Consider the following 17,039-nt stretch of genomic DNA (forward strand, 5'->3'; position numbering starts at 1 on the left):
CGGGGGCGGGGGCGGGGGGAGGGAGCTGTTTAGAGACGCGAAATCCCACTTAGCCCAGCGTTCGGCCTGAGGAGGCAGGCGCCATCGGCCGGGGGATCCTGCCTGGCAGAGAGAGCCGCGCCGAGAGAAAAATACCACCCCACCTCCGTGAGGCTGGCTGGCAGGGACACCGCCCGTCCATACCGCCCGTGCAATCCGGAGCTCGGCCTCTCCCTCGCTCTCGGCTCTCGGCTCGCCTCCCTCCCTCCTATAGAGATGTATACATATGCATGTATGTGGTGGGTGTGTGTGTGTGTGTGTGTGTGTGTGTATTTTAGAGAGAGAAAAGAGAAAGAAGGGGAGGGAGAGCCAGGGAGAAAGAAAGAGACAGACAGAGAGGGGGAGGGGAGGGAGGGAGGAAGGGAAGGAGAGAGAAAATGAAAGAGAGATGACAGGAGAGGCGGGGAGAGAGATTAGAGAAAAAGATAAGGGAGAGATGAGAGATAAGAGCAAGATTAGGAAGGAAAGAGAGAGATGAAAGATAAGGGAGAGACAGAAAGAGATAAGAGAGAGATAAGAGATAGAGATGGGAGAGAATCGTATAAGTATGGTTTCTAAGACAGAAAAGCGGTTAGGGCTAGGAAGTGGGGGGGGGGAGGGGGTAAGTGACTTGCCCAGGGTCACACAGGTAAGAACTATCTGATGTCAAATTTGAACTCAGGACCACCCATCTCTAGGCCTGACACTTCTACTGAGTCACCTAATTGCCTCTACTCTGTATTGTCTTTAACACAAAAGGAGGTCCAGCAGGAACTAGGTCTAGGCTTTGCCTTGGATGCTCATTCCATGTATTTTTGTCCCAAGACATGTGGACCTGACTTTGAGCTCCTCCTTTCTCCTATCTCTCTTAGACCTGGTAGAGAGACTCCGATGTGTCCTGTTGCCCAGAGATCTTTGCCCCCGCTTCCTGCTGCTGGCCGAGTCAAACACAGTGAGGGGGATAGAAACCTGCGGAATTCTCTGTGGAAAGCTGGTACGTTCCTTTATACAGGTACCCTCTGCCTTTCCCTTGGGCACTTCCTGGGCTGGCACCTAACCTTGGCAGGGGACGGGGTTCTCTCCCAATTCCCCAGGGAGACAATGCTCCTTTGTTTTCTGGTGTGAGGATGCTTGCTGATGAGTTCCTTCTCGCTGACCTTCCCCCAGACCCATAATGAGTTTGCCATCACCCACGTTATCGTGCCAAAGCAATCGGCTGGCCCAGACTATTGTGACGTAGCCAACGTGGAAGAGCTCTTCAGCGTCCAGGACCAGCACAGCCTTTTGACCCTGGGATGGATTCATGTAAGTCACACTTCCCGTCACCTCATCCAGTTTTGTATCTTCAGTCTTGTTGGTTTTGTCCATGGGGTGTGATAATCAAATTAAGTCTACACAAGGGTGAGAGCACCTTCCAATTCTGGGAGGTCCTAACCCAGTGCGCTAGAGTGAGTAACCATTCGGAATTGAGGCACCAGCATCTATCATAACTGGACACGCAGGCTAAGGGAAGGCACTGGAAGTGTGGAAGAGAGCACCTTCTATTGAAACTGATTGACTGTATCCTATTATAAGCATTGGAGATAATAGTCCATAAAAAGTGGACACCATTTTGGGAACACATTGAATTCCTGAATTTTTTTTTTAAATTTTTTTTTAAACCCTTAACTTCTGTGTATTGGCTCCTAGGTGGAAGAGTGGTAAGGGTGGGCCATGGGGGTCAAGTGACTTGCCCAGGGTCACACAGCTAGGAAGTGGCTGAGGCCGGATTTGAACCTAGGACCTCCTGTCTCTAGGCCTGACTCTCAATCCACTGAGCTACCCAGCTGCCCCAAATTGAATTCCTGAATTTTTATTGGGCTATTGCCTTTTACTTTTCTAATAGAATATTTGATGTTTCCCATTTTTAAGTACATATAATCAATATTAATTTTTTGATTCTGCAGTAATATGTTGAAAACATATTTATTCTAATATTAATGCATACCCACAAAGCCTTAGACTATGGTAACTTGTCATTTATTATTAAATATTATAAGACTCTGATTAATGATTCTGGCTGATTCCAGAAGAAGGGAACAACAGAGCCAACATATAGTGCCATGGAGCACAAGGTCAAAAAAGACCGTACCAATCCAAGCAGGATTGTTGAACTTCTATGCCAATACGAAAGGATTTGAACCTAGCGTGAGACTCGAAGTTGCGACACTTAGCATATGTTAAGTCGTAGGACTCTTCGTACCACACTACCAGTCGAGTACCGAAGTTTGGCCATCACCATTCTGGCTCTCCTATCCCTGAGAATGAAGGGAAATCAGACCAGGGAATGTCCACTTCCCTTTTACATAAAAATCTAGTTCCTCTTTTCTCTTATGATATGTCAACTTGCTGTAGTCTTGGCTTCCATTGGGTAAGTGCAATATTACTGCATTTTGTTTTACAGATTTATGGTACAGAATTTACTTTAACTGGAGCCTAATACAAGGGCCTGTTATGAATTTATTCTTGTTTACTTAAAAATTTTACATATGTAGATTTTTGATATTTTGATTCTTATTTTGAATTTTTATCTCTCCCCAAATTTAATTTTCTTGTGTTTTTGGTTTTTCTTTTCATAATTGACTCATACACCCCATCACTCAATGATGTATTCTGAGCTGATCTGGGTGTTTCTTTTTTAAACACCCTCTTCAGGTGGGATTGTATTTTTATAAAAATCCAAGCCTTAAAATTTTGTTCGAGAAAAGTATTTTTTCAGAAAAAGAAGTCTGCTAATGCTTTGAAACCAGAAAATGGACTATTTGCCCGAGAAACCTACACCGAAACAAGATGATCTAGAAAATATGCCTGCAGAAATCTACACTGAATCAAGACAATCTAAAATGAACTTTGGGGTGCAACTAATTGAACTTGAGGCAATTGAAATCAATTACTTGAATTATAAACTCTTCTGCCAAAGGGGATTGCCCCCTAATTGGCTTTTTGTCAATGTGCCTAGCAAAACATTGGTTTTGCTCTCTCTCTTTCTATCTCTTCTACTTACCTCTTATCTATAACTATTGTAGTTAGAACTTTAGGGGTACAAGATGATTTTGTCAAATGATCAAATTGGGGAGACCAGTCTCCCAAATGATCACAGAGGGGACTGCGATAATTAAATTAAGTCTCCACAAAGGTGAGAATACCTTCCAATTCTGGGAGGTCCTAACCCACGCATGCTAGAGTAAGTAACCAATCAGAATTGAGGCACCGCCCCCTATGCTTTCTATGAGAAAGCATCTATTGTAATTGGACACGCAGGCTAGGGGAAGGCACTGGAAGTGACATATAGGTGAGCCCTTCCAAAGAGGAAGGGAAGGGAGGCTATGACTGGTGCAGTGAAGGGGACCTGAGGGAGCTTTGCTGGTTCGGGACCTAGACTGTTCCACGTGGGTAAGTTAGGCTGACTCACCTTCTCTTCCCTTGACATTTCTGGAGGCTCTACCCTCAGGGAGGCCTCTCTTGCCTCTCTAATTGTAAAAGGCCTTGTGACTAGAAGCCTTGTTTAATTAACCTCTGTGCCCCAACTGATGGGCCTCTAAATCCTTACCTGGTCCGGGTCTCCAGGCCAGAGTTTCTCTCTCTCAATTTCCCTACCTTCAACCTTCCTAATTGTAAATAAATCAACATAAAAGTCCATTTTGACTTGAGATTATTCCTTAATTGGGGAAATTTCCCCTGGTGACCACCTTTTAATATATTGAACCCATAAAATCCCTATTTCCCCCTTAAAGGGGTCATGGTGGTGTAAGGGCGAAAAAGGGGTTTTATGGGTTCAATATAATAAAGATGGTCACCAGAAGATTGAACTATTATCAATCCTCAATTATGAAAAATCTCAAATCAAAATTCACTTTTACAGAAATTTATTTACATGAGAAAAGAGAGAGGAAGTACAGAGATAAGACTCTATCTCACTGATTAGTCCAGATATATCTTAGCCCTCAGCCGAGGGTTAAAGGGCCTGAGGCCCGGAGGTGAATGGAGCAAACTTCATTCACAGAGTCTATAAAAGGAAGTTTCCCAATAGAAGTTCAGGAAGATTCAGTCTTTAAACTCACCACGTGGAAGAGTCTCGGTCACGAACCAGCAAAGCTCCCTCAGGTCTCCTTCACCAAACCAGAAGCAACCTCACTCCCCCTCCTCTTTGGAAGGGCTCACCTATATGTCACTTCCAGTGCCTTCCTCTAGCCTTCGTGTCCAATCACAATAGACTCTTTCTCATAGAATGTAACGATTAAAAATGATGAAGGCTGATATTATGAGGAAAAATAATATTTTAATTACCATGGCCATGTTGGTAAAAATATATAAGACTATGCCTGACTATTTTTAAAATTGCCACCAGTCTGCATCTCCTTCCATCTTGTCTGCCTCGTACCAGAGAGAGAGGGCATCTCAAGGCCCACCTCCGAATTTTAGCTGTGCTATACGTTGGAGATGTCACCACATCCAAAACCGGAAACCCATTGGATCATGGAAAATGTAGTTTCAAAGTCCCCCACATGTCCACAGGAAGTTTGTCAAAATACTTTTTAAATGGGACCCCCAGAATTCCGAATAACACACATCCCCAATAATATCTCCATCAGCCAATGTGATCAAGCAGTTGTTTTTCTTCTGTGTTTCTCCTCCCACAGTTCTTCCTCTGAATGTTGCTAGTTTGCTTTCTCATAAGTCCCTCAGCCTTGCTCTGGATCCTTGCATGGCTGCTAGTAGAGAAGTCTGTTACGTTCAATTGTACCACATTGTTTCAGTCTCTTGTGTACAATGTTCTCCTGGTTCTGCTCCTTTCACTCTGCATCCATTCCTGGAGGTCATTCCAGTTCACGTGGAATTCCTCCAGGTCATCATTCCTTTCAGCACAATAGTATTCCATCACCAGCAAAGACCACAAATTGTTCAGCCATTCCCCAATCATATCATAGACTGTCTTGCTGAGGTCACTTACCCCAAGTCTATTCCACTGATCCTTAAGGAGGGAGTCTTAATGGAGGCTCCTTATGAGAAGGCATTGATGTCTGTGTTTCAGTCTGTGTGTATAAGGGGGCCCAGGAGATGTTTGCAAAGTGAATAAAAAATGGTCCCAACGTTAAGGTGGGAAGTCAATGCGATCCAGCAGAAGGCTGGGACAGCCTGGGCCTCCTGAAAGGGCTAGAGGGTCATCTGCGGCTCTGATTCCCTCAGCCCTGGCTTAGCTGCTATTTTGGACTTTACTCCTACCTCCTGTACCATTGATGGATAGTTCTTTAGTGCCATTCCCTGGACATGGGGAGGGCAATCCTAAGCCAGGAAGGAAAAAGTGGGGCATAGAGGAATATGGACAAGACAGCCCCTCTGCCCAGCAGCAAACACATAGCTGCTGCTCGAATGGGTCTATCTGCTCCAACCTGGGGAAGCCCATTCTACAGATGCACTACACAGCCCTCAGCCATGCCAGAGGTTTTGGCTTCTCTCCTGAGGACAGAAAACTGAAGTACGGCGGGAAATGGTCCCTTCTTTTTCCAGGCAGAGCAGGAGGGGCTGCCATTCCATCTCCCCTTGGAAGAGACCTTGACCTCAGAGGAAAAGGAGCCCGGGGTTTTCTCGAGGAAAAGCTCTCCTTGTCTTTCCACAGACACACCCAACCCAGACGGCGTTCCTGTCTAGCGTGGACCTTCACACGCACTGCTCCTACCAGCTCATGTTGCCAGAGGCCATCGCTATAGTCTGCGCGCCCAAACATAAGGAGTGAGTCTGGGGGCCCCCTGGGCATTGAGGAGCATCCATGAGGGCTGCATAGAGGTAGGGAGACAGGGAGGGGCGAGGGCTCCATGCTGGCCAAGACATCGGGACATGGGGAGTAGAGCACGGACTGGACCTGGGGTCAAAGGTGGCCTCTGACATCTGCTCCCAGGTGACCTCAGACAAGCGTTTGTTCTGAGCACATCACAATTATTGTCTCCTCCAGTCCTCACAATAACCCTGGGAGGAAGCTACTATTGTCATTATACCCATTTTATAGATAAGGAAAATAAGGCAAACCAGGGTTAAGTGGTAAATGTCAGATTTGAACTCAAGTCTTCCTAACTCCAGGCCCATTGCTCTCTCCATTGTGCCCAGCCTCAGTTTCCTTTTCTGTTAAAGGAAGTAGTCAGTCCATTACTTCTGACTCTAAATCAGTGGCCCCGGAGAACAGCAGCTTTCACTGTCTGGCTCCTTCTGTAGTAAATAAATTTAAATCTGACTAAGCTAAACTAAATATCCTTCTAGCACTTCCCAGACTGACCGATTTCACATTATTCCTCTTCACACGTTAAGTTCCAACGAAACAGATCTGCTTGCTCCTCCTCAGACTTTATTCCCCACTTCCTGGCCTTTGTACAGGCTGTCCCCAATAAATGGAATCCACTCCCTCCTTATTGCCCATGTTTCCTTCAAAAAAGGAGCTTGGGGCCACCTTCTACGGGAAGCCTCCCCTGATCTCCCTGCTTTCTCCCTCCTCAGAGGAGTGCATGTATCTTTCCTCCCTGGGCCTGTGGTTTCCCCCAAGAGAATGGGAATCCCTTGAAAAATGGAGCCATGTTCTATTTTGTCTTTGTATCCTTCCCCCCACCCTCTCCCTGGCTAAGAGCCTTGGCCCAAGTCAATACTTACTGCGTCCGATTGGATCAGATATCCCAATAGCAGCCCCTGGGGAATGAAGTGTAGAAATCACCAGCCTTGGCCAGTTGTGGCTACGATGGCTGCTCTCTCCTGAGCTGACTTCTGAATAAAGAAGAATCAGGAACTTTCCTCCCGTAGCCTTCTCAGAAATTCCCTTCCATGTCCTGGGTCTGCCTCTGCTTAGGCCCATGGCAGAGTCCAGGCAGCCCAGGAGCTCTTGGAAGGCAGGGACTTTGTCCTGGCCTTCCTTCATCCCAGCATAGGCCCTGGCACCTAGGGGCTGGCAAAAACGAGACAGTCCCCGCCTTCAGGGAGCTTGCATTCTGCTGGGAAGAGGCCCAACTTGTAAGCCAGCAAGTAAAGGCAGCCTCAGTCATTTCTTACGTGCTTCCTGGGCACAGAGGATCCAAAGACCCAAGAAAGCCAGCTCCTGCCCTCCTGGACTTTATTCGCTGCGTGTGTCCGTAGATAAATGGGTTTTCTCTCCTTCCAGCACCGGCGTCTTCAGACTCACCAATGCGGGCATGCTGGAGGTCTCTGCCTGTAAAAAGAAGGGCTTCCATCCCCACACCAAGGATCCCACGCTATTCAGTGTAAGTAGAGCATTGGATCATTTCTGGAAGCTAGAGTGCCAGGAGGCCCTGGGTTCAAATCCCACAAAGTGCCCCTTTGTTAAGTGACTTTCCCTCTGTGTCTCTTAAGCAAATCCCTCTAGAACTTACCTGCCGAAGCAAAGACAATTTGCCATCTGTTGTAGCCAAGGAGATGTTCATCCTGGGAGCTTAAACTAGATCTCCCTTGTATATGGATTCTACGTGGATGAGCAATTCAATATGGCGGCATCATTGTGGTTGAATGGGTGTCATCATCCACAGTTGATGCAGCCCTTGGCCTTATGTCTCCCATGTAAGAGGGAAATTTAGGGTATTTTATAGATATATATAAAATGTGGCCGCCAGGAATCAGCAGTTCAGATTGGTTCCGTAATTAAATCAGACCCAAGTCAGCATCGGGTTGAGATAAGTTTATTTACAATCGGGAAGGTAAAAGTATAGGAATAAAGAGAAAGGGAGAGGCTAGTCCAGGCCTGGTCAGGCCTGGACGAGAGAGAAGGTTAAAAGGCTAAATAAATGAAGCTGTAAGCCACAAGGCCCAGCAACCAGATAGGCAGAGTTTGGAAGCGGCCCAGCTAGGCCAAGGAAGTCAGCCTAACTTACCCACGTGACAGTACAGAGTGGAAGCGTTCTGTGGTCTCGGGAGCTCCTTCAGCACCGAGTTCTAGGCGGGAACTGCCTCCACAGGACGTAACTAACATACATAAAGAGATCGTGTCTTTCGTCACTTCCCGTGGGTCCACCTCTAGTTCAAATGGACAAATGGCAGCCTCTACACTGATTAGGACTGTCCAAAGGGCCGTCCCTTGTTCTTGATTTGTTACTTGTTGTCACGTGTGGGTAACTCGTCTCCCCTCCCCACTAAGGAAGGTGAGGGTGACGTCATTTCTATGCCTAGGATGAGTAGATTTTTGACTATGAATGGGCTCGAGCTATTTCCATTTACACACCCATCATGTGTTTCTGACCTCGTGGCTCCCAACGAGTCAATGATAGGTCTGCTCTTCCGCCACCCTGACGCGGCGTTGGTGGGTGGCTTCTTGGAAACGCGCCGCTAAGGGGAAATAACGCTTCAGAGGAGGGTTAGTTGCATGGAGAGGCTGTTTGACGCGCATCTCGGGCCCCCAGAAGTAGGCTATAGCAAATTACATGGGAGGGAGGAGGCGGCACACATTCACAGTGTTAAAAATCGAGCCAGACTGCTTCCTCAGTGTCATAAGGATAAAAGGAGATCACTCCTGGCGCCATTTCCTCTTTTTTTCTGCCTGCTTTGGAGTCACATTGAGCGGCCTTCCCATAGAACCAAAGAGCCTCTTACCTATCAGATTCCTGGAGGTCCCAGCCCCGTCCACCCACACCATCTGAGAAAAGTTACAGATCACAGAATGGTCCTAAGTGTATCATAGTGGGGAGAGAGCTGGCCTCCAAGCCAGGAAGTCCTGGGTTCCAGTCTTGCCTCTAACTCCCCCTGGCTGGGTGACCCTGGGGGCTCTAGACCTTTCCCTTAAGACCAGGAGGTCCAGAGAAGGTGCCGGCCTCATTGGTAAAGGGAGTTCCTCCCCTGGGAGTTCTTCCAGTGATAAAATCACAAGTCCAGCCCCATGACACTTAGCCACTGTATTTTGGGTAGAACTCAGTGAAATCGCTTCCATTTCTCCTGGCTGTAAGGAGGACACACAGACACACACTCACAATTCCCATGAAAACCCGCTTTAGATCCGGGGAAGAATCTTCACCCGATGGTGCACTTTCAACCTCTCCCCACTTGTTTTCTTGCCTAGACATGCCAACACGTGGTGGACCAAGACCGCAGCATCACAGTGCTAGACCTCAGGTGATGAGGCCTGAAGACGGACGGACGGATGGACGGCATCCCAGACAGATGCCCGGACCCTGTGGACACGTGACTGCCAGCTTTTCTTAAGATGTTTTCAGAACTGACGTTTTATATTTGTATGTTTTGGATGTGATGGTTTGATATTTATTGCTCTCAGATGTTTGACCGTTTTCTTTGGGGGATGTTCCACCTTGGGATGGAGCTGGCGGTGACGGTCAATTGAAATTTCCACAGTGTACCCAGAATAATAAATTGAGTGGCAAACAGCACCATCGCAATGGGGTTTCCATGGGAGGTTTGGGCGTTGCACTGAGGTCTTGGCCTCATCCGCCCGGCCCTGATACATACGTGTTAAACCCAAGAGTTAAATGGCATTTCTGAGTAAATCCCTGGGACAGCCCTCTCACGTAACTGGTGGGATGGAGTGACGGGAAGACATCTTAAGGGGGACCCTGAGGCCCTTTATTAAGATAAAAAATAATAAAGGCTGATATTAATATAGAAATTAGTATTTTAATTAAAGCCATGCTGATAGATAAAGTCATTAGACCACACACTTGTAAGAATTCAAAACTGCCGCCCAGCCATAATTGTTACCTCCTGTCTCTTCCTGAGTCTGCTAGCCAAGAGGGCTTCCTTTTGGATACTCCTCCCATTTAAACAGTCCTCTGCATGGTGACACAGGCATCCCCACGCCCAAAGAACCAAACCGGAAACCCATTGGACCACGGGAAATGTAGTTTTAAGGTCCCCACGTGTCCATAGAAAAAAAATATATATACTTTTAGATGGCATTTCCCAAATTTCACTTTTATGATTCCCCCTGAGGTCCGGCAAAAAAAAGGTTAGCCCTTTTTCTTCGCTGGACCTGTAAAAATAGACAACTTCTAAATTTTCAGGAATTTGGGGATAAAAGAAATAGATGAACGAGTGGATAAAATTAGCCGCATTGACAAAAAAACAATTTGGGGGCAGTCCCCTATTGGTATAACGGTGTACAATTAAAACAAATTGCATTCAACTCAATCTCCACTCTCCATAGTTCAATCAACTACACCCCAAAGTTCAAATTTGGTCGTCATGGTGCAGTGAAGGCTTTTCAGACATCTTCATGGTGTCTTCACCAAACAGATTCGTCATCTGGATTCTGGGGAGATGGTAGGATCCTTATCCTGAAATTATTCTCAAAAGAATTTAAACTTTACATTATAGATTACAAAACATACATTTTCTTCTAAGATTTATACAATTCACTCTGAAATTACTCCTAAAAGAGTTAAATATACATATATTTTGACATTATCGAATTTTAAAAAACTTAACAGACATCCCATCCCCCTGAGGGAAATTCTAAACACACCTTTTTTTTTAAACGAGGTACCTCAGGTCAACTAAGGATGGCAAAATAAAAAGAATAAAATTCAAGAAAAAAAAGAAAAAATTAACTTGTGAATGAAATGTAAAATGTGCAAAAAATGTAGGGAAAATAAACTTAGACCTTTCAATGAAGGCCTAATTAAAGTGAATTCAGCAGTGTGCACTTACCCATTCAGGGCCAGGACTAAAGGAAATGTCTCTCTCTGATCTGATTTACCATCAACTTTTCAGGGAAGTGAGCCAAATAAGTAACCAATCTTAGGTGCTTTCTAGGAATCTAAGTTGAGGGGACCCACGTCCTCTAAAGTTTTAGAAAAGACTGGGACTCCAGGACTCAAACCCCAATTTCCAAGCCCTAAAGTATTGGCATAGAACTCCTGCAATCATGCAGATTTTTTAGTCAAGTCTCTGACCATGTGCTTTCTTTAGCACGAAAACGGCTTTATGTTCCCTTCTGGAATCAGAAAGGCATTTAAATCACAGTCCTATAGGCTCAGGTATTTGCATTAAGCTTATAAAAAAAGATAAATAATGATTATATATGTACTTCCAATACAAGATGAGAAAAAAGAAAAATCAATTGCTCTATTAGAAAAATGTTTTAAAAATCAAAAAAAATATATATATATATAGCTTAGAACTAGAAGGGTTTTGTTACACAAAAATGAGGTTTTTATTCTGTGAGTGTAAATGGATCTTACAAATAGCGGATTCACAATGCACATTCAAATAGAGTACCATTATTTCCAATAGCACATTTTAAAACAATAAACAATGATGTTTAAAATCATATACTTGTTACAACTTGTAAACCTTGGCTAAGAGTTTCTCAACAAACTCTGTTATTGCTTCCATAGCAAAATCTGATATTTTAAAAAAGAAACCTTCTGGTATAATCATCCTCAGATAAGATGCTTCTTCAACTTAAGGCAATAATTTCTCTTATAATAAAATATATAAAGACTTTATCCTTTAAGACAACAATTCTTAAGGATTTAAAGTAAGACCTCTTGTAAAATTACAAGGTAATTCTCAAAGCATGGAAGCTTTCAAGGTTCTATACAATTACCAAGACAGAATAAATTTTAAAAGACATGTGCTCTATAAATCCAATAGTATCAGATCAACAAGCTGGTCAAAACCTCTTACCAGTTCTAATAGATTTTTCTCATTATTTGGGAGTTACAATAAAATCACAAACAGAATTAATCTAGCAGCCACAAACTTCATTAACTTAAAATGATTCAGTGTAACAGGAAAATCAACGAAATAAACAAGATTAATTTACAAAACTAATTAGCAAAATACAGTAAGATACAGTCTCTCTAAAACAGAAATAAAACTCAGTCAGTTCCGAGGTTTAAAAGTTTACCCTGGTTCAATTTAAGGTTCTCTTGATTGAGTTCTGCTGAGTTTAAGGAGTTTTGTTTTTTTTTTTTATAATCAGTCTTTGCTCTCAGTTCAAAGTTCTGAGCAGGTATGGGGGTGAATAGGCCATGTGGCCCAATTAAGGGTAAACACTAGGTCCACGTGGTGTCGGGTCATGGGCTCAGGGCTAGAGAAAAACTTAGGCCAGTTTTGTAGAAAATGCCACGTGTAGAGCTTGTGGGGGTGGGGGTTGCCTAAATTAGGTCTTTAGAGAAACATGTGGAAGGCTAGAAATAGGGAGAAAGGGGAATATACTTCCCAAGTTCTTTATCAGCAGAGCTGAAGCAGTCTCTGAAGATCGAGATCTCAGCAAAGGCAGCAGCAGGGGTCATCGATGTTGGGGCTCAGGGTTCTAGGACTAGCAGGACTAGCAGCACCAGTGGCAGGATCGGAGAAGTGGTCCACTCCAGTGAGTCAGGAAACGGAGATCACAGGGACTGGAACGCTGGCAGGCTTGTAGTCAGGAAGCAGTAGGAATGGAGATCAGGTCAGGAGTCAGGAGATCAGCGGCAGAGACACACTGGCTGGGCTCCGGCATTTTAGTTTTAAAGCCAAAAGCCAGAATTGGCTGGCCTGACCTCCCAAGGTAGTTTGGGCTGGACTGGCTGGCTGAGTCCAGCCTGAGGCAAAAACATGCTGTTGCTTTTAGCAAAAGCATGGCAAGCAAGGCCACTTTCCTTTTTTAAAAAATTGCCCAAAAAGGCTGAGCCAGGCCAAAAAGAAAGCATGGCTATCGTTAGGCTATCTGGAAGATTGAAAGTTTGAATTTCGACCGTGTGGTTGCCATAATTATTACGATAAAAAATAATAAAGGCTAATATTAATATAGAAATTAGTATTTTAATTAAAGCCATGCTGATAGATAAAGTCATTAGACCACACACTTGTAAGAATTCAAAACTGCCGCCTAGCCATAATTGTTACCTCCCGTCTCTTCCTGAGTCTGCTAGCCAAGAGGGCTTCCTTTGGATACTCCTCCCATTTAAACAGTCCTCTGCATGGTGACACAGGCATCCCCACACCCAAAGAACCAAACCGGAAACCCATTGGACCACGGGAAATGTAGTTTTAAGGTCCCCACGTGTCCATAGAAAAAATATATATATACTTTTAGATGGCATTTCCCAAATTTCACTTTTACACCTTCTGCCACCATTTTGTTCAATCTCAAGCTTCGAGGCATCCAAATTGGAGCCAAGCTTCCTGTAGTCAAAGGATGAACCCCTAAAAAGAGATACCTCATTTCTGTGGACACCAGAATGTTTAGGGAGAGAACTGCAAACCTCGTCAAGAAATGGGACTTAAGGGGGCAGCTGGGTAGCTCAGTGGATGGAGAGCCAGGCCTAGAGATGGGAGGTCCTGGGTTCAAATCTGGCCTCAGACACTTCCCAGCTGTGTGACCCTGAGCAAGTCACTTGACCCCCATTGCCTACCCTTACCACTCTTCTGCCTTGGATCCAATATATAGTATTGACTCCAAGATGGAAGGTGAGGGTTTATTAAAAAGAAAAGAAAAGAAAAAAGAAATGGGGCTTTAAAAAGTAGAGAAAAGGATCCAAGGGCTTCCTTCTCCATCTTTTGGGGAAGCTAGGTGGAATCAAGCCAAGCCTGGGTTCAAATCTGGCCTCAGACACTTCCTAGCTGGGTGACCCTGGGCAAGTCATTTAACCTCCCATTGCCTAGTCCTAATTGCCCCTCTGTCTTGGAACAGATACTTAGTATGGATTCTGAGATAGAAGTTAAGAGCTTAAAAAAAAAAGAATAATCATTGAACAAGGAATGGTAAGACAAATTGAGGTAAGAGAAGATTTTGTCCCTCCATGCTGGCTGTCTTTCAAGTCTTTGAAGGGCTCCACTGTGGAAAAAGGAAGAGGCTTGTTCCATTTGGCCCTACAACGAAGAAGCTACAAAGAGGCCAATTTAGGGCCAGTTAAAGAAAAAGGGTTTTTTTGTTGGTTTTGGGGTTTTTTTAAACCCTTAACTTCTGTGTATTGGCTCCTAGGTGGAAGACTGGTAAGGGTGGTCAATGGGGGTCAAGTGACTTGCCCAGAGTCACCCAGCTGGGAAGTGTCTGAGGCTGGATTTGAACCTAAGACCTTCCATCTCTAGGCTTGGCTCTCAATCCACTGAGCTACCCAGCTGCCCCCAAGAAAAAGTTTTAATGATTAGAACTGCCCCAAAGTGGAGTGGACTGCCTCCAGGGCTGGTGAGTTCCCCATCCCTCCCCCCCACCCAGGTCTTTGAGCAGAGGCTAGGTGACTACTTGTAGGAGACAAGGTAAATGGGACCTACTTTCAGGGATGGATTGGACTAGGTCTGGTTCTTCACCTTTCTGGGTGCCAGAGACCGCTTTGGCAGTCTGGTGAAGCCTTCTCAGGGTCTGCTTTTCTTTTATTCTTTTTTAAACCTTTACCCTCCGTCTTATTGGTTCTAAGGCAGAAGAGTGGTAAAGGCTAGGCACTGGGGAGTTAAGTGACTTGCCCAGGGTCACACAGCTAAGAAGTGTCTGAGGTCAGATTTGAACTCAGGCCCTCCCATCTCTAGGACTGATTCTCAATCCACGGAGCCACCCAGCTGTCCTCTTCGGGGTCACACTTTTAAATTAAAATCCAAAGATTACAAAGGAATCCAATTATATTGAAATAATTATCAAAATATTTTAAATAAGTTCATGAACTTTGATGATGATCATCAGCTCATTCAATCACAACAACCTTGTGAGATAGATGCTATTTTGTCCCCATTTTTTAGATGAGAAAACTGAGGCTAGGAGAAATCAAGTGACTTGCTCAGGATCACACAACTAGTAAATATCTGGAGCTGGATTTTAAATCAGGCCTAGACTATTTCTGAGGTCCTTTTCAGCAAAAAGATTCTGGGAATCTGTGACCTAAAGTCTGAGATGAGTGTGAAGACTCATCCTCCCCCCCCCCCCCCTTATAACAAATCCTAAAAGAAAGAGAGGAAAAAAGGTCAGCAAAACCTGCCAACACAGCTGCTCTATTTGACCGTGTTTCACCGGGTGCCTCACCTATAGTCCCCCACCTCTATTCGGTGCCAGTCTGCAGTAAGGACGAGCCCCCTTCTTTGGAATGCACACAGGATGCTTTCTGGGTCTTCTGAAGAGTTATCTGATCAGTTCACACAGAGAGTGTCAAGAGCACTAGACCCACAGTCAGAAGGTCCAAGTTCCAATCCTTCCTCTGCCATTCAGTACTTGGGTGTGCTTCACCCCTCTCCCTCTCTGCAACTCAGTTTCTTCATCTATTAAATGGGAGAGGTGGACAGCCCTGCCGAGACTCCACGTTCCCCCATTGACCTCCTGGGTGGTTCCAAAGACTGGCCTAGAGCACAGGCTGGAAAGCTGAGGATGTGAAGGGGACAGAGAGCCACCACACTCAAAAGAGCTCTTTGGAATGAGGTTTCCTTGTTTCCAGGCCCCTCAGAGCTCCCCAATGTCTTCCTGGAGGGATCCCAGCACACAAGTCTGGCTGCCTCTTCAGGATATGAGTCTGGCTGAACCCCCTGATGTCCTGATTAAAGTTCAAGGAAAAAAGGTTTTCCATCATTAGTGTAACTGACAGCTGACACCTAGGGCAGTGATGGGCAAACTTTTTAAGAGGGGGCCAAAGGAAAGGAAATGCTCCTCTGTCAGTCTGTTTCTAAGGCAACTCTTTCGAAGTTTCATTGTATTGTATCCTACTCATTGTATTCATCAGATTAGGAATTATGTCAGGTGGCCAGATGGAACATTTCAGGGGGCCACCTCTGGCCTGCAGGCTGTAGTTTGCCCATCGCTGACCTAGGGGGTAGGAGATGGCTTTTGAGGTCGAACTCTTCTCCCTCTCCGCCTCTCAAAGCCAATTATTACTGGTCCTGGAAACAGCTGTGACCCGGAAGGTTAGAAGCTGAGAGCAGACAGCAGTTGGTGAGGAGCCTGAACAAGAGGCCCAATGCCAATCAATGGAAAAGCAAGAACACTTCGCCTCTTAGTTTCCAGAAAGACCCAAAAGGGAGGCATAGGGATGCCGATGGATAAAGCATCCCTTTGGAAGAGCCAATTAGGAGAGAGTTGGCCTCCCCCGGTAGGACTTTTCTCATTCCTGAGAAGGAAGTGGACATCCTGCTGCTCTTGGCAACTCCTCTAAGGACAGCCCTGAAATTGGGGCACAAAGGGAGGGATTAAGGGATGGTCTGCTTTATGTCAAGGGTGAACCTAATGAAGCAGACTTTCCAGTAGGGCTTTGTTAGAGTCAGCTCTGGGAAGGTTGTCTTTGAAGGAAGGCCAACAGGATACCAACTGAAAGGATTGGACTCAGTGACCTCTGGGGCCTCTTCCAGTTCAAAACCCCGTCCGTGGGCCTAAGAAGAGGCCAATCAGTGACAAGCATTTGCCAAAAACAAAGTAGTTATCAAGAATGAGGGGGGTTGGCACTCCAACAGAGGCCTAGAAGCATACTCTCCAGACACAGGAGAAAGAAATTTGACAAATGATGAATTTCCTTCTTTTGAGAATGTGCTTTTTTGTCCTAAGGACAAAAGTCTCTCTGGGACTGCCTCTGAGGGTCTGCCACCACCCCCACCCCAAAAAAAGAAGAAGAAGAAAAAAGAAAAAGAAAAGACGTTTTATGGCTTTGTCCTTCTACATCTGACTGAGAGCTGGAGAGGCATCTCTGAGCCTCGTGTCAGCTGCTTTTTGGTTCTTTACTCTGGGGTAGGGGAAGAGCTAAAAAGTGACTCCCTCCATTGAGGAGAGAAGAACAAATACTTTACCTTCTTCTCTGGGAAACTTCCCTGGGCTTCTGTTAGCCTACCTGAGGAGTGTGAGCATTGGACTGGATGGCTTTCGAGCTCCCTTCTAGCTCTAAAACCTATGCTCCTGTGTATTCAGAAAAATATAACCATTTCAACCCTAGGAAGTGCTTCAAAGGAATTTGAAGGGTAGGAGGGAAGGGAAGGGTCAGTTCCAAGTGGAAGAATTGTAAGATTAACATCAACGTCCAATAACTCCAAGTATTAAGTTCTATAAGATCTATTAATAATCACTTGGAGTAAAAGGAAGAAAAAGAACAAAAGGAAAA

General features: G+C 45.1%; 1 protein-coding gene across 1 annotated transcript; it reads left to right on the forward strand.

Moving 5' to 3' along the window:
* The first annotated feature begins 43 nt into the window (after window positions 1-43).
* On the forward strand, window positions 44-9,419 carry STAMBPL1 (STAM binding protein like 1). Its single transcript, XM_044662960.1, has 6 exons — window positions 44-271; window positions 891-1,012; window positions 1,186-1,323; window positions 5,675-5,787; window positions 7,196-7,295; window positions 9,098-9,419. The coding sequence occupies exons 1-6, from the start codon at window positions 256-258 to the stop codon at window positions 9,152-9,154; spliced, it is 546 nt and encodes a 181-aa protein (XP_044518895.1). The 5' UTR covers window positions 44-255; the 3' UTR covers window positions 9,155-9,419.
* The last annotated feature ends 7,620 nt before the right edge of the window (window positions 9,420-17,039 follow it).

The sequence above is a fragment of the Gracilinanus agilis genome, chromosome 2 (assembly GCF_016433145.1).
Source record: "Gracilinanus agilis isolate LMUSP501 chromosome 2, AgileGrace, whole genome shotgun sequence".
Lineage (NCBI taxonomy): Eukaryota > Metazoa > Chordata > Mammalia > Didelphimorphia > Didelphidae > Gracilinanus > Gracilinanus agilis.